Source organism: Entelurus aequoreus, linkage group LG10, assembly GCF_033978785.1.
Source record: "Entelurus aequoreus isolate RoL-2023_Sb linkage group LG10, RoL_Eaeq_v1.1, whole genome shotgun sequence".
Lineage (NCBI taxonomy): Eukaryota > Metazoa > Chordata > Actinopteri > Syngnathiformes > Syngnathidae > Entelurus > Entelurus aequoreus.
In genome coordinates this window covers 24282974-24302745 of record NC_084740.1, presented here as the reverse complement: position 1 = coordinate 24302745, position 19772 = coordinate 24282974, and the positions used below count along the sequence as shown (strand labels likewise).

At 40.1% G+C, this 19772-nt stretch overlaps 1 protein-coding gene and 1 long non-coding RNA gene across 7 annotated transcripts in view; one reads left to right on the top strand and one right to left on the bottom strand.

Annotated features, from left to right (window-relative positions):
- LOC133658395 (uncharacterized) overlaps positions 1 to 19772 on the bottom strand; it is a 148102-nt gene that overhangs the window by 54737 nt on the left and 73593 nt on the right. The gene's annotated exons all lie outside the window — the stretch shown is intronic.
- Positions 5620 to 17002, top strand: LOC133659089 (uncharacterized; the record flags this gene model as incomplete). Its single annotated transcript, XM_062061827.1, has 3 exons — positions 5620 to 5649; positions 14865 to 14959; positions 16330 to 17002. Coding segments are annotated over exons 1-3 (798 nt in total), but the record flags the coding sequence as incomplete, so codon positions are not given.

Sequence of the window (19772 nt, the reverse complement as noted above, 5' to 3'; positions counted from 1 at the left end):
AAAAAGTTGAATTCCAATTTGTAGTAGTTCACATAGCGTTTCCCCAACTTCTACCAAGGACGACTTTGATAGGGTGGTTGCCACCATTGGTAATGTAGTGGCTCACATAGCTGACTTACAAACTGCACCATGGGAGCTTTTGCTAGTGTAGTGCTTCACATAGCATACCTTTACGTTCCAAATGGTACGGGTGGGGTCATTTGTGATTTAATGCTTCACATAGCTAGCTTTTAACTTTTTGCCATGGAATTCACTGCTCGCGTAGTAGTTCACAGAGATCACTGTACCGTGGGAGATAATGGTTGTGTAATAGTTCAGCGAGATTACTTCTAAACTGTGCCATCGGAGTGCTTTCCAAAGTAGTAATTCACATAGCAGACACCTAATTCACATATTTGACATTCATGCATCTGTGCAGGTTCACATAGCTTTTTTCCAACCTGTATCGTGTAGGACTTTGGTAGTGTAGTTGCTACCATTGGTAATGTAGCAGGCTTTGGTAGTGCAGGTCGTTTACATAGCTGCCTTACAATCTGTACCATAGAAGCAATTGGTAGTGTAGTACCACTTCACATAGCAGACTTTAATATCAGTATAGAAAATTAATGAATGGCTGACTATTTACTGTCGACCAATCAATGGACTGCTCGGTTTAGGTACTACACCAAAAAAGTGGTACAGCTCCATGGTTGTGGTCTGTTTGGTACTACAAAAGTTAAAGAGCTGCTTGACGGAATTGGGCTTATGTTTACATGCACTCAAAGGGGGGTGGTTGTCAGCACAAAGCCCCGCCCCCCTCCTGTCTTGATGTGCATTGCCACATGTGTGTTGTAGCTCAAATATCAGCAGCGCTTCCCCCACAAGCGTCTGCTGCAGGCGAAGGACACACATGCACCCTCCAGCCGGCATTTTCCTCTTCCTACGTCTCCGTTGACATGGACCAACAAAACAAGCCTCCATTCAGCTTCCACCGGTTGTTCCCTGGGCCATCTGATAGCGACATTGTTGTGAGGAGCGTCAGGGAGCAGAACGGAGCGGGGCGGTTGCCAGGGTGAACGCGCTCCGTTGCGCCAAGCCGGCCTCTGATTGGCCGACTCCGGGCCGAGGGGAAGGAAATTCTGCCAATTGGAAACAATCAATGTTTTGTTGCCGGGCCGAACTGCACTGACACGAGGCTGTCATTTATTGCCATTATTTATTGATCCCTCGTTGGGCTTAAGTAGGTTAAGTGACACTTAAGAAGTGAAAGTAAAAGTTTATACTCAAGGGCGTGCTTGCCAAGCACCATATGCATAAGGTTCTATGCATATGGTGCTTGCCAAGCACCATTGGCATAAGGTTCTATGCATACATTTAACATTTCCGTGGGATCTTTTCTAGTGGTAACATGCTGGGTACAACAACAAATACTGTACACAAGCAAAACTCCCTTTCATACACATCACAGGTTAATAATACTGTAGGTGATGTTCACATGTATTAAAGCAGAGCGGCTTAGACAAACACAGCCGCCCTGTTTTTAATCAAAGTGTGCTCCTCTGTGATTTGGAGCCAGATAAACTTCTGAACTTAGTGACAAAGTTTAAAAAAAACACAAACAATGATTTCACTGTTGCTGAACTTTCTTTGGCTTCTGAGTAAGGTTGGGTACCTTTCACATTTGAACTGATACTGATACCTGGAAATCGATAACAATACTCATCAGTACGAATTTTCGGTACTTTTGTGTGTGTGTTGATAAATATTAATTGTTTGATAATAAAATATTTATTTTTAATGTAACATTTAAAATGAGCCTATTATGATAACTGTGCTTTTCAGTTGTTATATTTTGTTTTCTTACTAGTTTTATATAGTAGACTTTGCATGCAGTGGCAAAGATGTTAGATGGCAGTTGTCTACAGGCCATGGTGTGTTACCATGAAGCTGAATGTTGGTCTAGTCTTTTGTTGCGCCCTACAAAGTCTTTATACTCTAAGTATTGTATTGTTTAGGCACTTGCTGCTTGATTTTAACATGCATGTTAGTTATAGTTTTCATTGCCAAATTTGGATGTGTTGAAATCGATATGTAAAATCGCTAATGCGAATAACTAGCAATGTACAGTATACGGCAAAGCCAAAGTGAAGCCTTGCTTTATGTTTAAACATTTTCTATCAGGCATACTTGCTTTGTTGGCAGAACATTGCAACATAACTACCCAAGTCTGCTCTGACTGTTGCTTGTTTCCTCCCCAAGTGTTTGAAGCGGATAGTCACCGGTTAATTTTACGTGAATCAATACCTGGTAGCACAGACGGAATTCGGTTGGTGCCTAAAAAAGTACAAAATTCAGTACCCATCCCTACTTTGGAATCTTTTTTTTATTGCATTCTTGTGTCAGAAAAAAAAAAAATGTTTCAGTTGAAAGTATTTTTGTTTAGTTGAACTTACTTCATAAAGGAAGACACTGATGAAGCTTCCATAGATGTTATTGAACCTATTTTACAGAAATGGACTATGATAGGAGAGTTTTAATACCAGTCACTGACAAAGTTCTTAATAATGTAATTTATTATTTCAATTAACTTTATAACATTTAATTTAATTACATTTGATTTGATTTTAAAGTTCTACCAATCAGTTGAATGAGTTACTGAGTAAAACAGGAAGTAAGTGCACACAATTAGAAGAAATCCAGGAATAGAGGGACGGCAGAGTCAAAATCCTGATACTTCCAATAACACTGAGGTTAATCGACACATGTCGATGTTACCCGACTTCCTGCCTGCATTTTTTTTCTACCACATTTTTTATTTAATCAGACGACTAATACATCATTTGATTATGACATGCTGGGTGGAGAAAGCTGCAGTATTGTGTGACTGAAGAGGATCCAAATCAAACAATAACATGAGGGAGGGGCTCCCACCCAGCCATTTGTCACTAAATGACGAGAGTAGCAGAGTTTCATGTCTCCTCCCTTTCAAAGCAGCAGAGATTTAGTCCTCCTCCTCAGAGATGGAACACATCTGGAGCCAGAGCTAAAGGGCCTAAACCTGGCGCCGACCTAACACCACAAACAAGTTAGACTTTAAAATAGAGAGGACGACTCTTCCGGCAGCCTTTTGTACTCAAACCAACGCGCAGAAGCTGCAAAAAGAATCACAAGACTTTAAAATCCTCTTCAGTGAAGTGCTCTCAAAAGCTCCTTAAATTAATCCTAAGAAATGAACCGAAGCAGACACCGGGTCCTTTCTCGCCTTGTGTATCTTAATTGTTCACAGCTTTTATAATCCTGCAGTCCTCATGTGGGATCTGATCCAGTCTGCCTGCTTCTGATTAGGGCTGAACCACGTGGGGCCCGGCTGGACTCTGCGGTGGAGGTTGAGAGGTTTTGAGGGATGCACAAGGATTGTCCCTTCTTTAACTTGTGATTATTTCTCATTTTCGCTCAGATGAGTGCTAATGACAGAGATGCCTGAATGCCACTTGTGGAACTTGTGGCAAAGTGAAAATGTAGACTGGGAGGGAGTGATCCAGGAACCATATAACTATGGAGGATCAACCCATAGTTTGGCAATTTTGGCGTCTTACTATGAGAACATATAAACTGTCTAGCCGTTAGCCCACAAGTACACACATGTGCTCATGTTAACCATTGGGATCTTGGTTTCTTAGGTTCCCTTGTTCTTAGGCCACACGTTCTAAATGTATTGGGTTCTAAGGATCACTGGTTCCTCTGGCCACTAGTTCTTAGGGTCACTGGTAATGGGTTCTAAGGATCACTGGTTCCTCGGGCCATTAGTTCTAAGGGACACTAGTTGTTGGGGCCAGTAGTTCTTAGGGTCTCAAGTTCTTAGAGACACTTGTGTTCGGAGCCTCTAGTTGTTAAATTTTTAGTTGTCGGGGCCTCTGGTTTGTATGCCCTCAAGTTCTTCTGAGGAACAGACCTGGGCTATTATTTTGACTCGGGCGCCACATTAAGAGAAACAAATGTGTAAGTGTATTTATATATATATAGAGCCACTGTTTTTTTTAAAGGCCGCTGGTTCTTTGGTCTTCTGGTTCTAAGGGCCACTGTTTGTAGGACTTCTGGTTGCTATGATAGTTCTTAGGGCCACTGGTACTTGGGGCCTGTAGCTTTTAAGGGGCGTTCACACATTGCCAGTTAAGCGGTTCATGGCGGTTTGGCAATTCACTGTGCTCAGCCAAAACCCGTGTTATCACCAAACACAAAACTTGGTCATCCGTCACTCCTCCATCTTGAACCTTAAAATCGGGGACCTGACAAAAAATGAAACAATTTTCATTTTTTGTGTCGAAATGGGTTCCAAACGCCTTTTGTCGTGTGAGGAACAGCAGTCCCCGTAATTGCACTGCAAGATTTGTGATACTATAATGTTAACACTGCCATAATCGGCCAGTCACATGTTCCTACCGGATGTGAACACAATAACTAAACATAGTTGGTGGAGTTAAACATGGAAGCATCACAAGCTCATCAAGGAGCTACACGGAGGTAGAGGTGGAGGACTCCACCACCTTTCAGGGAGATCTGTGGTACTATTGCGCCAATCTGCATGTGCTGTGTTCAAAACGTGTTGAAAAGGCTGTCAGCCATCGTGGAGACACGGTTCACGGCGGTTTGAGAAATGCCATCCAAACCGGCAATGTGTGAACGTCCCTTAAAGACTTTTGCTTCTTCGATTCTCTAGTCCTTAAACCCACTGTTCTTAGAGCCACTGTTTTTTAGACTTACTAGTTCTCTTTGGGCCTGTGGTTTGTAGGGCCAGTGGTTTTTAGGGACAATTGTTAGAGCCTCCAGCTCCAGCAGGTCTTAAAGAAGGAGGTGACAGGAGACGGTGGTCATCAGGCAACGCCAGGCTGCATTGATGGTTCACCGGGGAGCCTTCCATCACCGACAGGAAGGTCTGTCCTGTTGTTCCTCCGCTGCCGCTCTCACATTTCAGGCACATGGAGCACATTAGCTCTGAGTGGCGCTTTAGCGGGGAGGGAGTCAGGGGGACGTCCATCGCACCCTGACCAAGCAGAGACGGAGTCCGCTTTGTTTTCTCTACAAACACAATATACATTTAGGACTTCTTGTTACAAGACGCTGCCCATTCACTGCCAGCGAGGCCTCAGCTTGTAAAGCTGTCTGAGGAATGTTGCTGGAATTCCACACCCATTGTAGCAACGTTGGAGGAAACCACGCCAATGGCTCTTTTTACATGGTCAGCAACAGTCACACGACTACACTTCTAATGTGCTTTTTAATAACTCCAAATTGACTTGGAAACTATTGGTAGCACAGAGGAGACTGGCTCATATCAATTTCCCTGGTGGTCACTTGTTGCTAGGCAGAAGTCATGGGGTTCATTCATAACTGCCCTATCAGCCAATGAAAAAAAAGTTATATTTTGTCTAAGAAAGACAGCATTCTATGTAATAACAAAACCATGTCTACAGGACTGTTTTTGTTTCTAAACATAACTGCTGTAGATTAATGCCAACATATGGCATTTCAGGCGTAGATTTCAAACAAAATTATTGTCAAAATGTATTGTAATCTTCTTTAAGACGTTTGCTATAAATTAGTGCAAGACAATTATTGTTTTTGAAAGGTATCAGACGCAAGATGGCTGAGGCAGCTGAGGTCAAAGGTCAAGTCAGTGTTAATAGACATGTATCTTTTTGTAGACTTGCAGTGATTATTTCTCTATGGAAAACAAGAACCATATTGATTTTGAAGAATATCTGCTTGACTATTTTTGGTTCCGTGTTGAATCATTTAAAGAGTTGTTGAAAATGCAATATGTTTGTGATACAAACTGTTGTATTTGAAGTTACTTTGTTCTTGGCGTAAAGGTCAAAGTGCAGTCTCAGCTGAAGGCAAGTTATGTTTTGCTTTATGACAAAGCTTTGGAACAATTTTGAACTTTTCCTTTTGCGTTTATAATGTGCTCTCGTGACTTGAGCGTCAGCATCATGATTCACACATTCCATTTGGACAGACGCACACTTTTACAACCAGACCAGGAGTAAAACATTAAACCGCGTCCAACAGATAGTGATACGTTTGCTTACGGGCTACTAAAAGGATGATTGTCTGGAAAACAAAAAAGTGTGAGATCGAAACTGCAGGAGGGTCTCCCACACAAAGTGTGAGTCAAATGCATTAAAAAGGTGTGAAACATTCAGTGTCCAGTTTCTTGCTGCACACTTAATTCTTTGCACGTGTGAATGAAGGTTTGGGAGGATCATTAAAAGGCTCAGTCTAGCTGAATTTAGGAATGAAAGGCTGTTATAGCTATTACTATCTTAAATATGAATATTTATAGAAAATAACTTATCCTTACCATTTTTTTTGAAGGATTGCCAGGGGTTGGGTAAAATCAAACTAAATTGTATGTGGTACCTCAAGTTAAGAGTGTCACAACTTAATAGTATTTTGAGTTAAGAGCTGCCTCTCGGCTAATTCTTATGCTTTAAGTTGCAAGCAAAAATGTGGGTGACAAGCATTCCTCCCATTAGTTCGCGAAGCAAATGCGACATTGAACCCTGTATAAGATCTGCCCAAAACATCTGGTCTTACTCGCTAGCATTTGCATATAGCTAGAGATCGACATAACTTGTTTTTTTTCAACCATGGAAAGGAAGAAAGTGAGTGTGAAGGACAGTGCTATAACTAATACGTGGATGATATTCATTGAATTAAAATATAAATAATAAAAAACATGACTGAGCCTGTTGCCAACTTGGCGAAGCAATTTGAGTATATCACTGCTAGTCTGCAGTATACTGAAGCATAGTCTAACGCCAGCTATGAATGTTCGAATAATATTTAGACGTCCAACATTTATCAATGAAAATGTGGAAAAGCTGCTGATGTTTTAAAGTTAAAGTAAAAAGTTAAAGTACCAATGATTGTCACACACACACTAGGTGTGGTGAAATTTGTCCTCTGCATTTGACCCATCCCCTTGATCACCCCCTGGGAGGTGAGGGGAGCAGTGGGCAGCAGCGTAGCCGCGCCCGGGAATCATTTTTGGTGATTTAACCCCCAATTCCAACCCTTGATGCTGAGTGCCAAGCAGGGAGGTAATGGGTCCCATTTTTATAGTCTTTGGTATGACCCGGCCGGGGTTTGAACTCACAACCTACCGATCTCAGGGCGTTTTGGAAGGAGAAGCAGCTTGTAGGAGATACCACTCTGCAAGGTAAATCCTGTACATTAACATTAGATTACATCATAAAACTACTTTAGTTATTTGCAGTACATTCCATTGTATTGTCTTTATACAATATTTATTATCTAAAGAATTGTTTTTCTTTTTAAAAGGCATGTTACATGTTAAAATTATGCTGTTGTGAAGACCAAGCACCAAAGAAATTGATTGCAATTAATTTATTTGGGAGACAAATATTTGAGAAGCAAGTGTTTTGAGTTATGAGCGCTGTTTAAGAACCAATTAAGTTTGTAAGTTAAGGTACTAGCTGATTTTAAAAGTGTCAAGAAAAAAAGAAAAAAAACAGAAAAAAAGGCAATACCAAACACTAAAACATTAAATAATGATAATAGATTTTGTTTTGAGAAAGAAATTGTTGAAGGATTTTCTCCTGCTTGTACAGTGCATCCAAGTATTCACAGCACGTCTCTTTTTCCACACTTTGTTATGTTACAGCCTTACACCAAAATGAAATATATTCATTGTTGTCCTCAAAATTCTACACATAATGACTATTTAAAAAATGTTCATTTACATTTTTTGCAAATTTGTTAAAAACAAAAAAAATAAGAAATCACATGTACATTTGCCATGAAGCTTCAAAGTGAAGTCAGGTGCATCCTCTTTCAACTGAGCATCTTTGAGATGATCTTACAGCTTAATTGGAGTCCACCTGTGGTAAATTCAGTTGGTTGGACATGATTTGGAAAGGCATACACCTGTCTATATATAAGGTCGCACACTTGACAGTCCATGACCGAGCACAAAACCAAGATGTAAGTTAAAGGAATTGTCTGTAGACCACAGAGGCAGGATTGTCTCAAGGCACAAATCTGGGGAAGGGTACAGAAAAATATCTGCTGCCTTGAAGTTCCCATTGAGCACATTGGCCTCCATCATCCGTAAATGGAAGTCGTTTAGACCCACTTCCCAAAAGCTGGCCGGCTGTCTAAACTGAGCGATCGGGGTAGAAGGGCCCAAGTCAGGGATGTGACCAAGAACCCGATTGTCACTTTGTCAGAACTACATCTAAAAACGGTTGCGCACTGATTGCGTCCCATCCAACCTGATGGAGTTTAGGAGGTGCTGCAAAGAGGAATGGGCGAAACTGCCCAAAGATAGGTGTGCCAAGCTTGTGGCATTGTATTCAAAATGACTTGAGACTGTATTTGTTGCCAAAGGTAAAACATACTGAGCAAATGCTGTGAATACTTATGAACATTTGATTTCTTAGCTATTTAATTTTAATAAAGTGACATACATTTAAAGGCCTACTGAAACCCACTACTCCCGACCACGCAGTCTGATAGTTTATATATCAATGATGAAATCTTAACATTGCAACGCATGCCAATACGGCCGGGTTAACTTATAAAGTGCAATTTTAAATTTCCCGCCACACTTCCGCTTGAAAACGTCTCGGTATGATGACGTATGAGTGTGACGTAGCCAGTTTAACAGAGGTATGGCTTCCCCATTGAAGCCAATACGAAATAGCTCTGTTTTCATCTCATTCCATAGTATTCTGGACATCTGTTGCAATTTGTTCATTGCATTATGGCGAAAGAAGCTGAGCAAGCAAAGAAGAAAGTTGTCGGTGCGAAGTGGATATTTTGCGAGGGAAGTCAGCAACACAACACAGCCGGTGTTTCATTGTTTACATTCCCGAAAGATGCAGTCAAGATTGAAGAACTCGGACAACAGAGACTCTAACCAGGAGGACTTTGATTTGGATACACAGACGCGATACCGTGAGTACGTAGCTGCGCTTCCAAACATTTGATCGCTTGCTATAACTAGCTAGAGCTAGTAGCTAGGAGCTAGCATAACAAACACCTAGGTGTTTGTTATGCGGGAATAATTTGTGGCATATTAAATATAAGCCTGGTTGTGTTGTGGCTAATAGAGTATATATATGTCTTGTGTTTATTTACTGTTGTAGTCATTCCCAGCTGAATATCAGGTCCCACCCGCGCGCTTCCAAACATTTGATCGCTTGCCCGTACGTGCGTGTCACGTACATAACTTTGGTTAAATATATAAGCTTTATGAACCTTGGGTTAGGTGAACAGTCCTTTGGGCTGAGTGAGTGTGTGTGTTGTGCAGGTGTTTGAATTGTATTGGCGGGTTATATATACGGGATCCCGTCCATATAACCCGCTCGAGCTATAACTAGCTCGAGCTAGTAGCTAGTAGCCAGGAGCTAGCATAACAAACACCTAGGTGTTTGTTATGCGGGATTAATTTATGGCATATTAAATATAAGCCTGGTTGTGTTGTGGCTAATAGAGTATATATATGTCTTGTGTTTATTTACTGTTGTAGTCATTCCCAGCTGAATATCAGTCACCCCTGGCTCTCACAGCATCTTCCCTATCTGAATCGCTTCCACTCCCCACTAGTCCTTCACTTGCATTTTCCTCATCCACAAATCTTTCATCCTCGCTCAAATTAATGGGGAAATCGTCGCTTTCTCGGTCCGAATCTCTCTCACTTCTGGCGGCCATCATTGTAAACAATAGGGAACTTTGCGGATATGTTCAATTGACTACGTCACGCTACTTCCGGTAGGGGCAAGCCTTTTTTTTATAAGATACCAAAAGTTGCGATCTTTATCGTCGTTTTATACTAAATCCTTTCAGCAAAAATATGGCAATATCGCGAAATGATCAAGTATGACACATAGAATAGATCTGCTATCCCCGTTTAAATAAAAAAAATTCATTTCAGTAGGCCTTTAAAAAAAAAAAAAAAAGTTTCACATTGTCATTATGGGCCTGTAGAATTTTAAATACACAAATTACTTTATTCTATTTTGAAATATAGCTGTAACATAACAAAACGTGGAAAAACTGAAGGGCTGTAAATACTTTGAGTATGCACTGCATACTAATGAGCTCTATGGTCTTTAGACATAAATATGATCGTTGATGCCAGCACTCACAAAAATAAAATAAAATGTAACATGAAAAAAGGAAATGCAATGTGTTATATACTGTTTATAAACCCACACAAAATACTCCTTTAGCATTTTTCTTTTTTTTGTTTTACCTGATGCCATTTTAAACCTGTGACCCAGTCTAGAGGTTTGGCCTAATGATGATCCAGCATATGATTATTCAGCGTTGTCAGGGTGCGTGTCTCCACACTGTATATATAACCGTCAGTCTGGACCCTGAGAATAGCTAACAACGTGTGAGGCTGCTGTACAGAATGTAACGCGGGACTGTCGCCTGGTGAAAACGTCAAAAGGGGATGTCTCACTCCTCCATCGTGTTCCTTCAGTTACAGCCGGCCTGGTAAAATTAGCGGCGTCTTTCTTGTCTTTGTCACACGGACAAGACGTGCATGTGAGGCAGGGAAACAGCTAATTTGAGAGCTTTGACGCCAACTCGTTTAAACACGCAGCGTGACTCAGACACGTTGTATGGTTCTGGCAACTTGGACAAGAAAGGTCGCTTATTATTTATACACTATACAATAAAGCTGTCTTCGTTGTGTACGCGTACCCACTGACTGATAATTATACGTTTTCACACAGCTGTAACTACCTTTAAGTGCCTTAAAACAATAACTTAATTACTGTTGCCTGACTCATATTGTAGTCTGCACTTTTTTTAAATAATGCATTATAATCATACATAATACTGCATTATTCATATTCATATAAATAGGTATGAAATGTGTTATATCTTAATATTAGCTATCTCCATTTGGTAAAATGTATTAGTATCAATATGGCATTTAAATACATTTACTTTATAATTATACTGTATATAATACAAGAACATTGAGCTCGCAATCTCCCTCGATCTCTTTTAGGTCAGCTACGCTAGCCATAAACAATATATTGATTCATTCATTAATCAATCAGAGGCAGATCTACACCTATTAGCTCATGTCTTGGCAAGACACAATGGATAATAAAAAGTCAACAGGTCCAACATCAGTAATCTCTGACCTCACAAATGCTCTATATTTTACTACCTACCAGCTCTGGCGCATAATCTTTGGGGGTTTGCCTGTGGCTAATATATCAAAAGGTGGGCAATCCGTTAGCGATGGCCTTGTCACTTTGTCAGAACTACATCTAAAAACGGTTGCGCACTGATTGCGTCCCATCCAACCTGATGGAGTTTAGGAGGTGCTGCAAAGAGGAATGGGCGAAACTGCCCAAAGATAGGTGTGCCAAGCTTGTGGCATTGTATTCAAAATGACTTGAGACTGTATTTGTTGCCAAAGGTAAAACATACTGAGCAAATGCTGTGAATACTTATGAACATTAGATTTCTTAGCTATTTAATTTTAATAAAGTGACATACATTTAAAGGCCTACTGAAACCCACTACTCCCGACCACGCAGTCTGATAGTTTATATATCAATGATGAAATCTTAACATTGCAACACATGCCAATACGGCCGGGTTAACTTATAAAGTGCAATTTTAAATTTCCCGCCACACTTCCGCTTGAAAACGTCTCGGTATGATGACGTATGAGTGTGACGTAGCCAGTTTAACAGAGGTATGGCTTCCCCATTGAAGCCAATACGAAATAGCTCTGTTTTCATCTCATTCCACAGTATTCTGGACATCTGTTGCAATTTGTTCATTGCATTATGGCGAAAGAAGTTGAGCAAGCAAAGAAGAAAGTTGTCGGTGCGAAGTGGATATTTTGCGAGGGAAGTCAGCAACACAACACAGCCAGTGTTTCATTGTTTACATATACTGCATTATTCATATTCATATAAATAGGTATGAAATGTGTTATATCTTAATACAAGCTATCTCCATTTGGTAAAATGTATTAGTATCAATATGGCATTTAAATACATTTACTTTATAATTATACTGTATATAATACAAGAACATTGAGCTCGCAATCTCCCTCGATCTCTTTTAGGTCAGCTACGCTAGCCATAAACAATATATTGATTCATTCATTAATCAATCAGAGGCAGATCTACACCTATTAGCTCATGTCTTGGCAAGACACAATGGATAATAAAAAGTCAACAGGTCCAACATCAGTAATCTCTGACCTCACAAATGCTCTATATTTTACTACCTACCAGCTCTGGCGCATAATCTTTGGGGGTTTGCCTGTGGCTAATATATCAAAAGGTGGGCAATCCGTTAGCGATGGCCTTGAGTGTGTTCATCTGTAAGATGAGCGAGCCCATTTGGGAAGGTCATGAACTGCCTTTAGGAGCACGGCAGCAAAGATGGATGATAGGCGGAAGAGATGCTTCACTCTTCGGGACACATTCATATGGGCAAACGCCACAGAGCCATGTTTGAACTGTGGAGATGAGAAGGAGGAAGAGAAGATGATCGGCGTAAGAGATGCTTCATTTTTCGAGAAAGGGCAAATGCCATGTTTAGAACTTTGGAGACGTGTGAGGGATGAAGAGGACTTGCAAAAAGGTGGACTCACACTTGAGGTCATTCATGCCTTTTCTTGGCCCCCGATGGTCTGTGCTCACATTTAAGCCCATCACTTCTTTTCTGCTTTCTTACTGCAATTTTTGTCTTGTTTTGGAGTCCTGATTATTAATTTTGTGCTAGGTGGTCTATGTCATTGATTATTTGTGAGGGGGTCAATCACAATAAATAAATGATACGTTCAAATCTGCTGTTTCAATGAATTTTTCTGGCTTGGTGGAATATTTACAGTATTATTTGGAGTTCTAATTTCAGTACTACCTCAACTTTCGATCTTAACACTTGTACCTCAAATCAATGTCCCCCATTGAAAGGAACTCAAATCAATTTGATTCAAACCACTCGTAAACGTTTTTGTGTGTCTGTATGCGGAGTAAAACTATGGAACAAACTGGACTTACAACACAAGCAATGCCAAACTATTAATCAATTTAAACTACTATACAAACATGGGGTCTGGTTCAAATATAGGGATGAGGGTCTTTAATTTGACCTGCTCATGTACTCTGTCTCAAAGTGTTATCATGTGCTCAATGTTTCCTTACCATTATTGCTATGTTGTCTATTGCCATTATTGCTATGTTGTCTATTACCATTGTTGGTATTTTGTCTATTACCATTGTTGGTATATTCATTATTCCTACATTGTTGATACAAATTATTGTTACAGTGTAATGATTATTGTTACCTGTGGTAATGCCACTATGATACAACATTTGTATTATAATCCTTGAACAATGTAACAGTGAAACTCATGTGAATAATCACTGAACGGAGAACTGGGGGTGGGATTAAATAAGTTATCTTCTTCCCACTCCCTTTCAGGCAAAACTGGACAATCCTGCATTACATACTATACATTGCCTTTTGCACTATATTAATTTATATTATTATGTGTTGTCAACTTTGTACTTTTTTTTATTATTATTATTTTTTTATGTCATTGCCTGAAATAAATAAATAAATGAAAAAATGAAAATGAAATGAATTTAACTGATGCCCCCGTCCTCCCCCCCAAAAAACACCACAATCTTAATATGTAACATTCCTTTTAAAAAGAAAAACACACTTTAAATAAGACATATACTATAAAAAACATACAATAGAATGTACTAAAACACAACTACTACTAGTTTAATGAAGTAGTTTATTAATAATGTACAGTATCTCCTTAAAGCTCCTTCACTGTCAAGCACAACATCAGCAGCTTTTCCATATTTTGCCAGATAAATGTTTGCCAATTTAGATATTATTTTGATGTTCTTAGCTGGCTTTAGACTCATTCTGCTTCAGTATGATGCAGACTAGCAGTGATACGCTTTGATTATTTATTTATTTGATGAAATGAATATTATCCACTTCTTCTTCTCAGCACTGTCCCTCACACTCACTTTCTTCCTTACCATGGTTGGAAAACAAAGTTATGTCGATGTCTAGCTACAAGCCAATGCTAGCGAGTAAGACCCGATGTTTTGGGCGGATCTTACGGGGTTCACTGTGGCATTAGCTGCGGCAACTAACGACAGGGATGCTTGTAACTCCAATTTTTGTTTGCAGCTTAAAGCAAAACAATTAGCCGAGCGACAGCTCTTATCTCAAAACACCCCTAAGTTAGGGCACTCTAAAGTTGAGGTACGACTGTATTTGTTTTGCGTAAGTGTGGCCGTGTCATAGATTATTTGTGAGAGGGGCAATCACATTAATTAAATGGCATGTTCTATTCTGCTGTTTGAGTGCAATTTTTATGACTTGTAGAATAATTAGTCTTAATTGGACTCTTCTGATTATTTGTTTTGGGCAAAGTTGCTGCTGTCATTAATTACTTGGTATTAGCAAATGTCTTTATGAGTAAGTGAGTGTGCTGTGGGTTTGACTAGCGAATTATTTTGAGTCTCTGTATTTTACCTGTATTATTAATTGCGTGGGTTATTAATAAGAACCTGTAAAGGCATGTGCATGTGCATGGAATCATATCGGGGCCTCGACTACATCTACTAATGGCGCCAAAAGAGAGGAAGTGGTATGATTGGCCCAAAGCTTTGATTCCAGCTCACAGATGGATGGAGAGCAGTGGACAGACGCGGGGGCACTCACCTTTGACCCTAGCAGGATGCCTATTCTCATAAAGAGGGGGGTCTCCCTGTAACTTAAGGAAAATGTCTTGGGGTTTTTTTGTCAGCCATATGCTGTCCCAACCTGCACAACACCAGGACCTCAGTGGAGGTTTACGTCATGTGCCAGATGTGGTTTTCATCATGGAGGACAACCTGTCCCAAATGAAGACATGTCGCACAACAATTGCCTTGTAATCTCGCAGGTGAAATGGTGAACAACACTGCTGAGTTTTAATCCTCACTAAAGGTACCGTTTTAAAAACCCACAGGATTGATGGCAATCCAGGATAAACAGAACTGCAGGTAATAAAATGTTATATAATTTATCTCGTCACGCAAAGGGACATCAGTCTGTCCTAATGAATAGACTTATGTCCACTCGTACATGTTTGTCAAGTGCAGGCAGACCTCTGCCAAAGCCAACCATCCTAAATACTTAGTCTTTTTACTACAGTATGGCACATTGCTGCCTCCCATTTTTTATATTACATATATATACGGGTACTCCGGCTTCCTCCCACCTCCAAAGACATGCACCTGGGGATAGGTTGATTGGCAACACTAAATTGGCCCTAGTGTGTGAATGTGAGTGTGAATGTTGTCTGTCTATCTGTGTTGGCCCTGTGATGAGGTGGCGACTTGTCCAGGGTGTACCCCGCCTTCCGCCCGATTGTAGCTGAGATAGGCTCCAGCGCCCCCCGCGACTCCGAAGGGAATAAGCGGTAGAAAATGGATGGATGGATATATACAAATGGATTTATATATATATATATATATATATATATATATATATATATATATATATATATATATATATATATATATATATATATATATATATATATATATACATACACACACATATATATATATATATATATATATATATATTTATATATATATACAGTATATATATTCATAAACACACATATATATATATATATATAAATATATACATATATATAAATATATATATATATACATACACACACATATATATATATATATATATATATATATATATATATATATATATATATATATATATATATATTTATATATATATACAGTATATATATTCATACACACACATATATATATATATATATATATATATATATATATATATATATATATATATATATATATATATATATATATATATATATATATATTCATACACACACACATATATATATATGACTGCTCGCCGTCTGTTCGCTGTTGCGAAAAAGGCTATGTATCGCTCTATCTGTGTGCTTTTAATTGTTCTACAGCTTTCTTTATCACTTCTCAAACATATTTAGTGGTACTATTTAACTTGCAAATCACCCGATCTCTGTCCCACCACCCTTTCCTCAGCTAGCTAGCTGCTAAGCTAGCGCGGAGAAAGGCAGCGCCGGTCAGAAGGTAAGTAGGAAGCTACTCCCGCAGACCGCGACCACTTCCCTGAGGACAGCAGGAACTTCACTCGGTGACAGAAAACACTGTGAGTAATGGCTTCCTGCGCGTCTTGCACCATACTCACGGAGAGGTTGGCTCTGCTAGAGGGCCGTGTCCGCCAGCTAGAGCAGAGTAATGTCGTAACTTTAGATGTTGCGGACACATCTGCTAGCGTTAGCTGTAGCGAGCTAACTAGCCCAGCTTGTAGCAGTCCTAAGCGGCCTACAAGCTACGGTGTACCGGTTGAGACGCATAATAGATTTAGCTCTTTAGCTAGTCCTACACCCCAGTCTACCGGGCACCACACCTTAGTCATAGGGGACTCCATCACCCGAAACATAAAGCTTAGCAAACCAGCCACAGTAAAGTGTATCCCCGGGGCCAGAGCACCTGACATTGAAGCTAATCTTAGGGAGCTAACTCGCAACAGGCCTAGTAAACACGTACGACAGTCTAATCGCACCACTAATTATGCGAATATAGTTGTACACGTTGGCTCCAATGACACTAGAATGAGACAGTCAGAGATTACAAAGAGAAACATAGCCAGGACTTGTGATCTCGCCAGAAAGATGTCCAGGCATCGAGTAATTGTCTCTGGCCCCCTGCCTGCGAGAGGCAATGATGAGAGATATAGCAGATTAGTCTCGCTTAACAAGTGGCCTGCTAGCTTCTGTAGGCAACAGGAACTAACGTTTATTGATAACTGGCCCTCTTTCTGGGGCAAACCAGGCTTGCTGATGAGAGACGGCCTTCACCCTAACCAGGAAGGCGCCATCATCCTGTCTAGAAACATAGACTACTATTTAAGTCTCACTTGACTGACTACACTAGAGCAAGCCCGGTCACAGGCAATTAAAATGTCTGTTAGTCCGGGTGAGGAGTCAGTTAAGCTAGAACTAGCTAGCGCCAGGCTGGATAATCCATGTACGCATAGCAATTCTCTTAGAATAATACACAATTAACATAATGTTTTTTCTGTTGTGTCTGTGTCAGAGGTGGACATGCATTCTACTGAGGTGGCAAATTATGATATGTCCAGTCTATTGCAGCACCAAGCAAACAATCGGAAAATTCCCGTCATATCAATTCCTAGATATGGTCGAAACTATTTAAAGTGCACTACGCATAATAAACGCAACATTGTTAATATTGCCACTACGGATAATCTTAACAAAAACTCATCAAAACAGCCCAATACCTATAATATGGGCTTTTTAAACATAAGATCATTGTCTCCCAAGGCGTTATTAGTTAATGAGGTCATTAGAGACAACAATCTTAACGTCATTGGTCTTAGCGAAACCTGGCTCAAACCAGACAAATGTTTTGCGCTCAATGAGGCATCTCCTCTTAACTATACGAATGCGCATGTTGCCTGTCCTCTTAAAAGGGGGGGGGGGGGTCGCACTAATATACAATGAAAATTTCAACCTTACCCCTAACCTAAATAATAAATATAAATCGTTTGAGGTGCTTACTATGAGGTCTGTCACACCGCTACCTCTCGACCTGGCTGTTATCTACCGCCCCCCTGGGCCCTATTCGGACTTTATCAGTGAATTCTCAGAGTTCGTTGCTGATCTAGTGACGCACGCCGACAATATAATCATAATGGGGGACTTTAATATCCATATGAATACCCCATCGGACCCTCAGTGCGTGGCGCTCCAAACCATAATTGATAGCTGTGGTCTTACACAAATAATACATGAACCCACGCATCGCAACGGTAATACAATAGATCTAGTGCTTGTCAGGGGTGTCACCACCTCCAAAGTTATGATACTTCCATATACTAAAGTAATGTCCAATCATTACCTTATAAAATTTGAAGTTTTGACTCATTGTCAACAAGCTAATAATAATAATAACTGCTATAGCGGCCGCAACATTAATGCTGCCACAACGATGACTCTTGCTGACCTACTGCCTTCGGTAATGGCACCATTCCCAAATTATGTCGGCTCTATTGATAACCTCACTAACAATTTTGACGATGCCTTGCGCGAAATTATTGATAGTATAGCACCGCTAAAGCAAAAAAGGGCCCCTAAAAGGCGCACCCCATGGTTTACAGAAGAAATTAGTGCTCATAAATTATCATGTAGAAAACTGGAACGCAAATGGCGCGCGACTAAACTTGAGGTTTTCCATCAAGCATGGAGTGATAGTTTAATAACTTATAAACGCATGCTTACCTTAGCTAAAGCTAAATACTACTCAAATCTCATCGGCCTCAACAAAAACGATCCTAAATTTCTGTTTAGTACAGTAGCATCGCTAACCCAACAAGGGACTCCTCCCAGTAGCTCCACCCACTCTGCAGATGATTTTATGAATTTCTTTAATAAGAAAATTGAACTCATTAGAAAGGAGATTAAAGACAACGCATCCCAGCTACAACTGGGTTCTATTAACACAAATACGACTGTATATACGACGGACACTGCCCTCCAAAATAGTCTCTCTATTTTTGATGAAATAACATTAGAGGAATTATTACAGCGTGTAAGTGGGATAAAACAAACAACATGTTTACTTGACCCACTTCCTGGGAAACTTATCAAGGAACTGTTTGTATTATTAGGTCCATCAGTGTTAAATATTATAAACTTATCACTTTCTTCCGGCACTGTTCCCCTAGCATTCAAAAAAGCGGTTATTCATCCTCTGCTCAAAAGACCTAACCTCGATCCTGACCTCATGGTAAACTACCGACCGGTCTCCCACCTTCCGTTTATTTCCAAAACTCTCGAAAAAATTGTTGCACAGCAGCTAAATGAACACTTAGTGACTAACAATCTCTGTGAACCTTTTCAATCCGGTTTCGGGGCAAATCACTCTACGGAGACAGCCCTCGCAAAAATGACTAATGATCTATTGCTAACGATGGATTCTGATGCGTCATCTATGTTGCTGCTTCTTGATCTTAGCGCCGCTTTCGATACCGTCGATCATAATATTTTATTAGAGCGTATCAAAACACGTATTGGTATGTCAGACTTAGCCTTGTCTTGGTTTAACTCTTATCTTACTGACAGGATGCAGTGCGTCTCCCATAACAATGTGACCTCGGACTATGTCAAGGTAACGTGCGGAGTTCCCCAGGGTTCGGTTCTTGGCCCTGCACTCTTTAGTATTTACATGCTGCCGCTGGGTGACATCATACACAAGTACGGTGTTAGCTTTCACTGTTATGCTGATGACACTCAACCCTACATGCCCCTAAAGCTGACCAACACGCCGGATTGTAGTCAGATGGAGGCGTGTCTTAATGAAATTAAACAATGGATGTCCGCTAACTTTTTGCAACTCAACGCTAAGAAAACGGAAATGCTGATTATCGGTCCTGCTGGACACCAACATCTATTTAATAATACCACCTTAACATTTGACAACCAAACAATTACACAAGGCGACTCGGTAAAGAATCTGGGTATTATCTTCGACCCAACTCTCTCGTTTGAGTCACACATTAAGAGTGTTACTAAAACGGCCTTCTTTCATCTCAGTAATATCGCTAAAATTCGTTCCATCTTGTCCACTAGCGACGCTGAG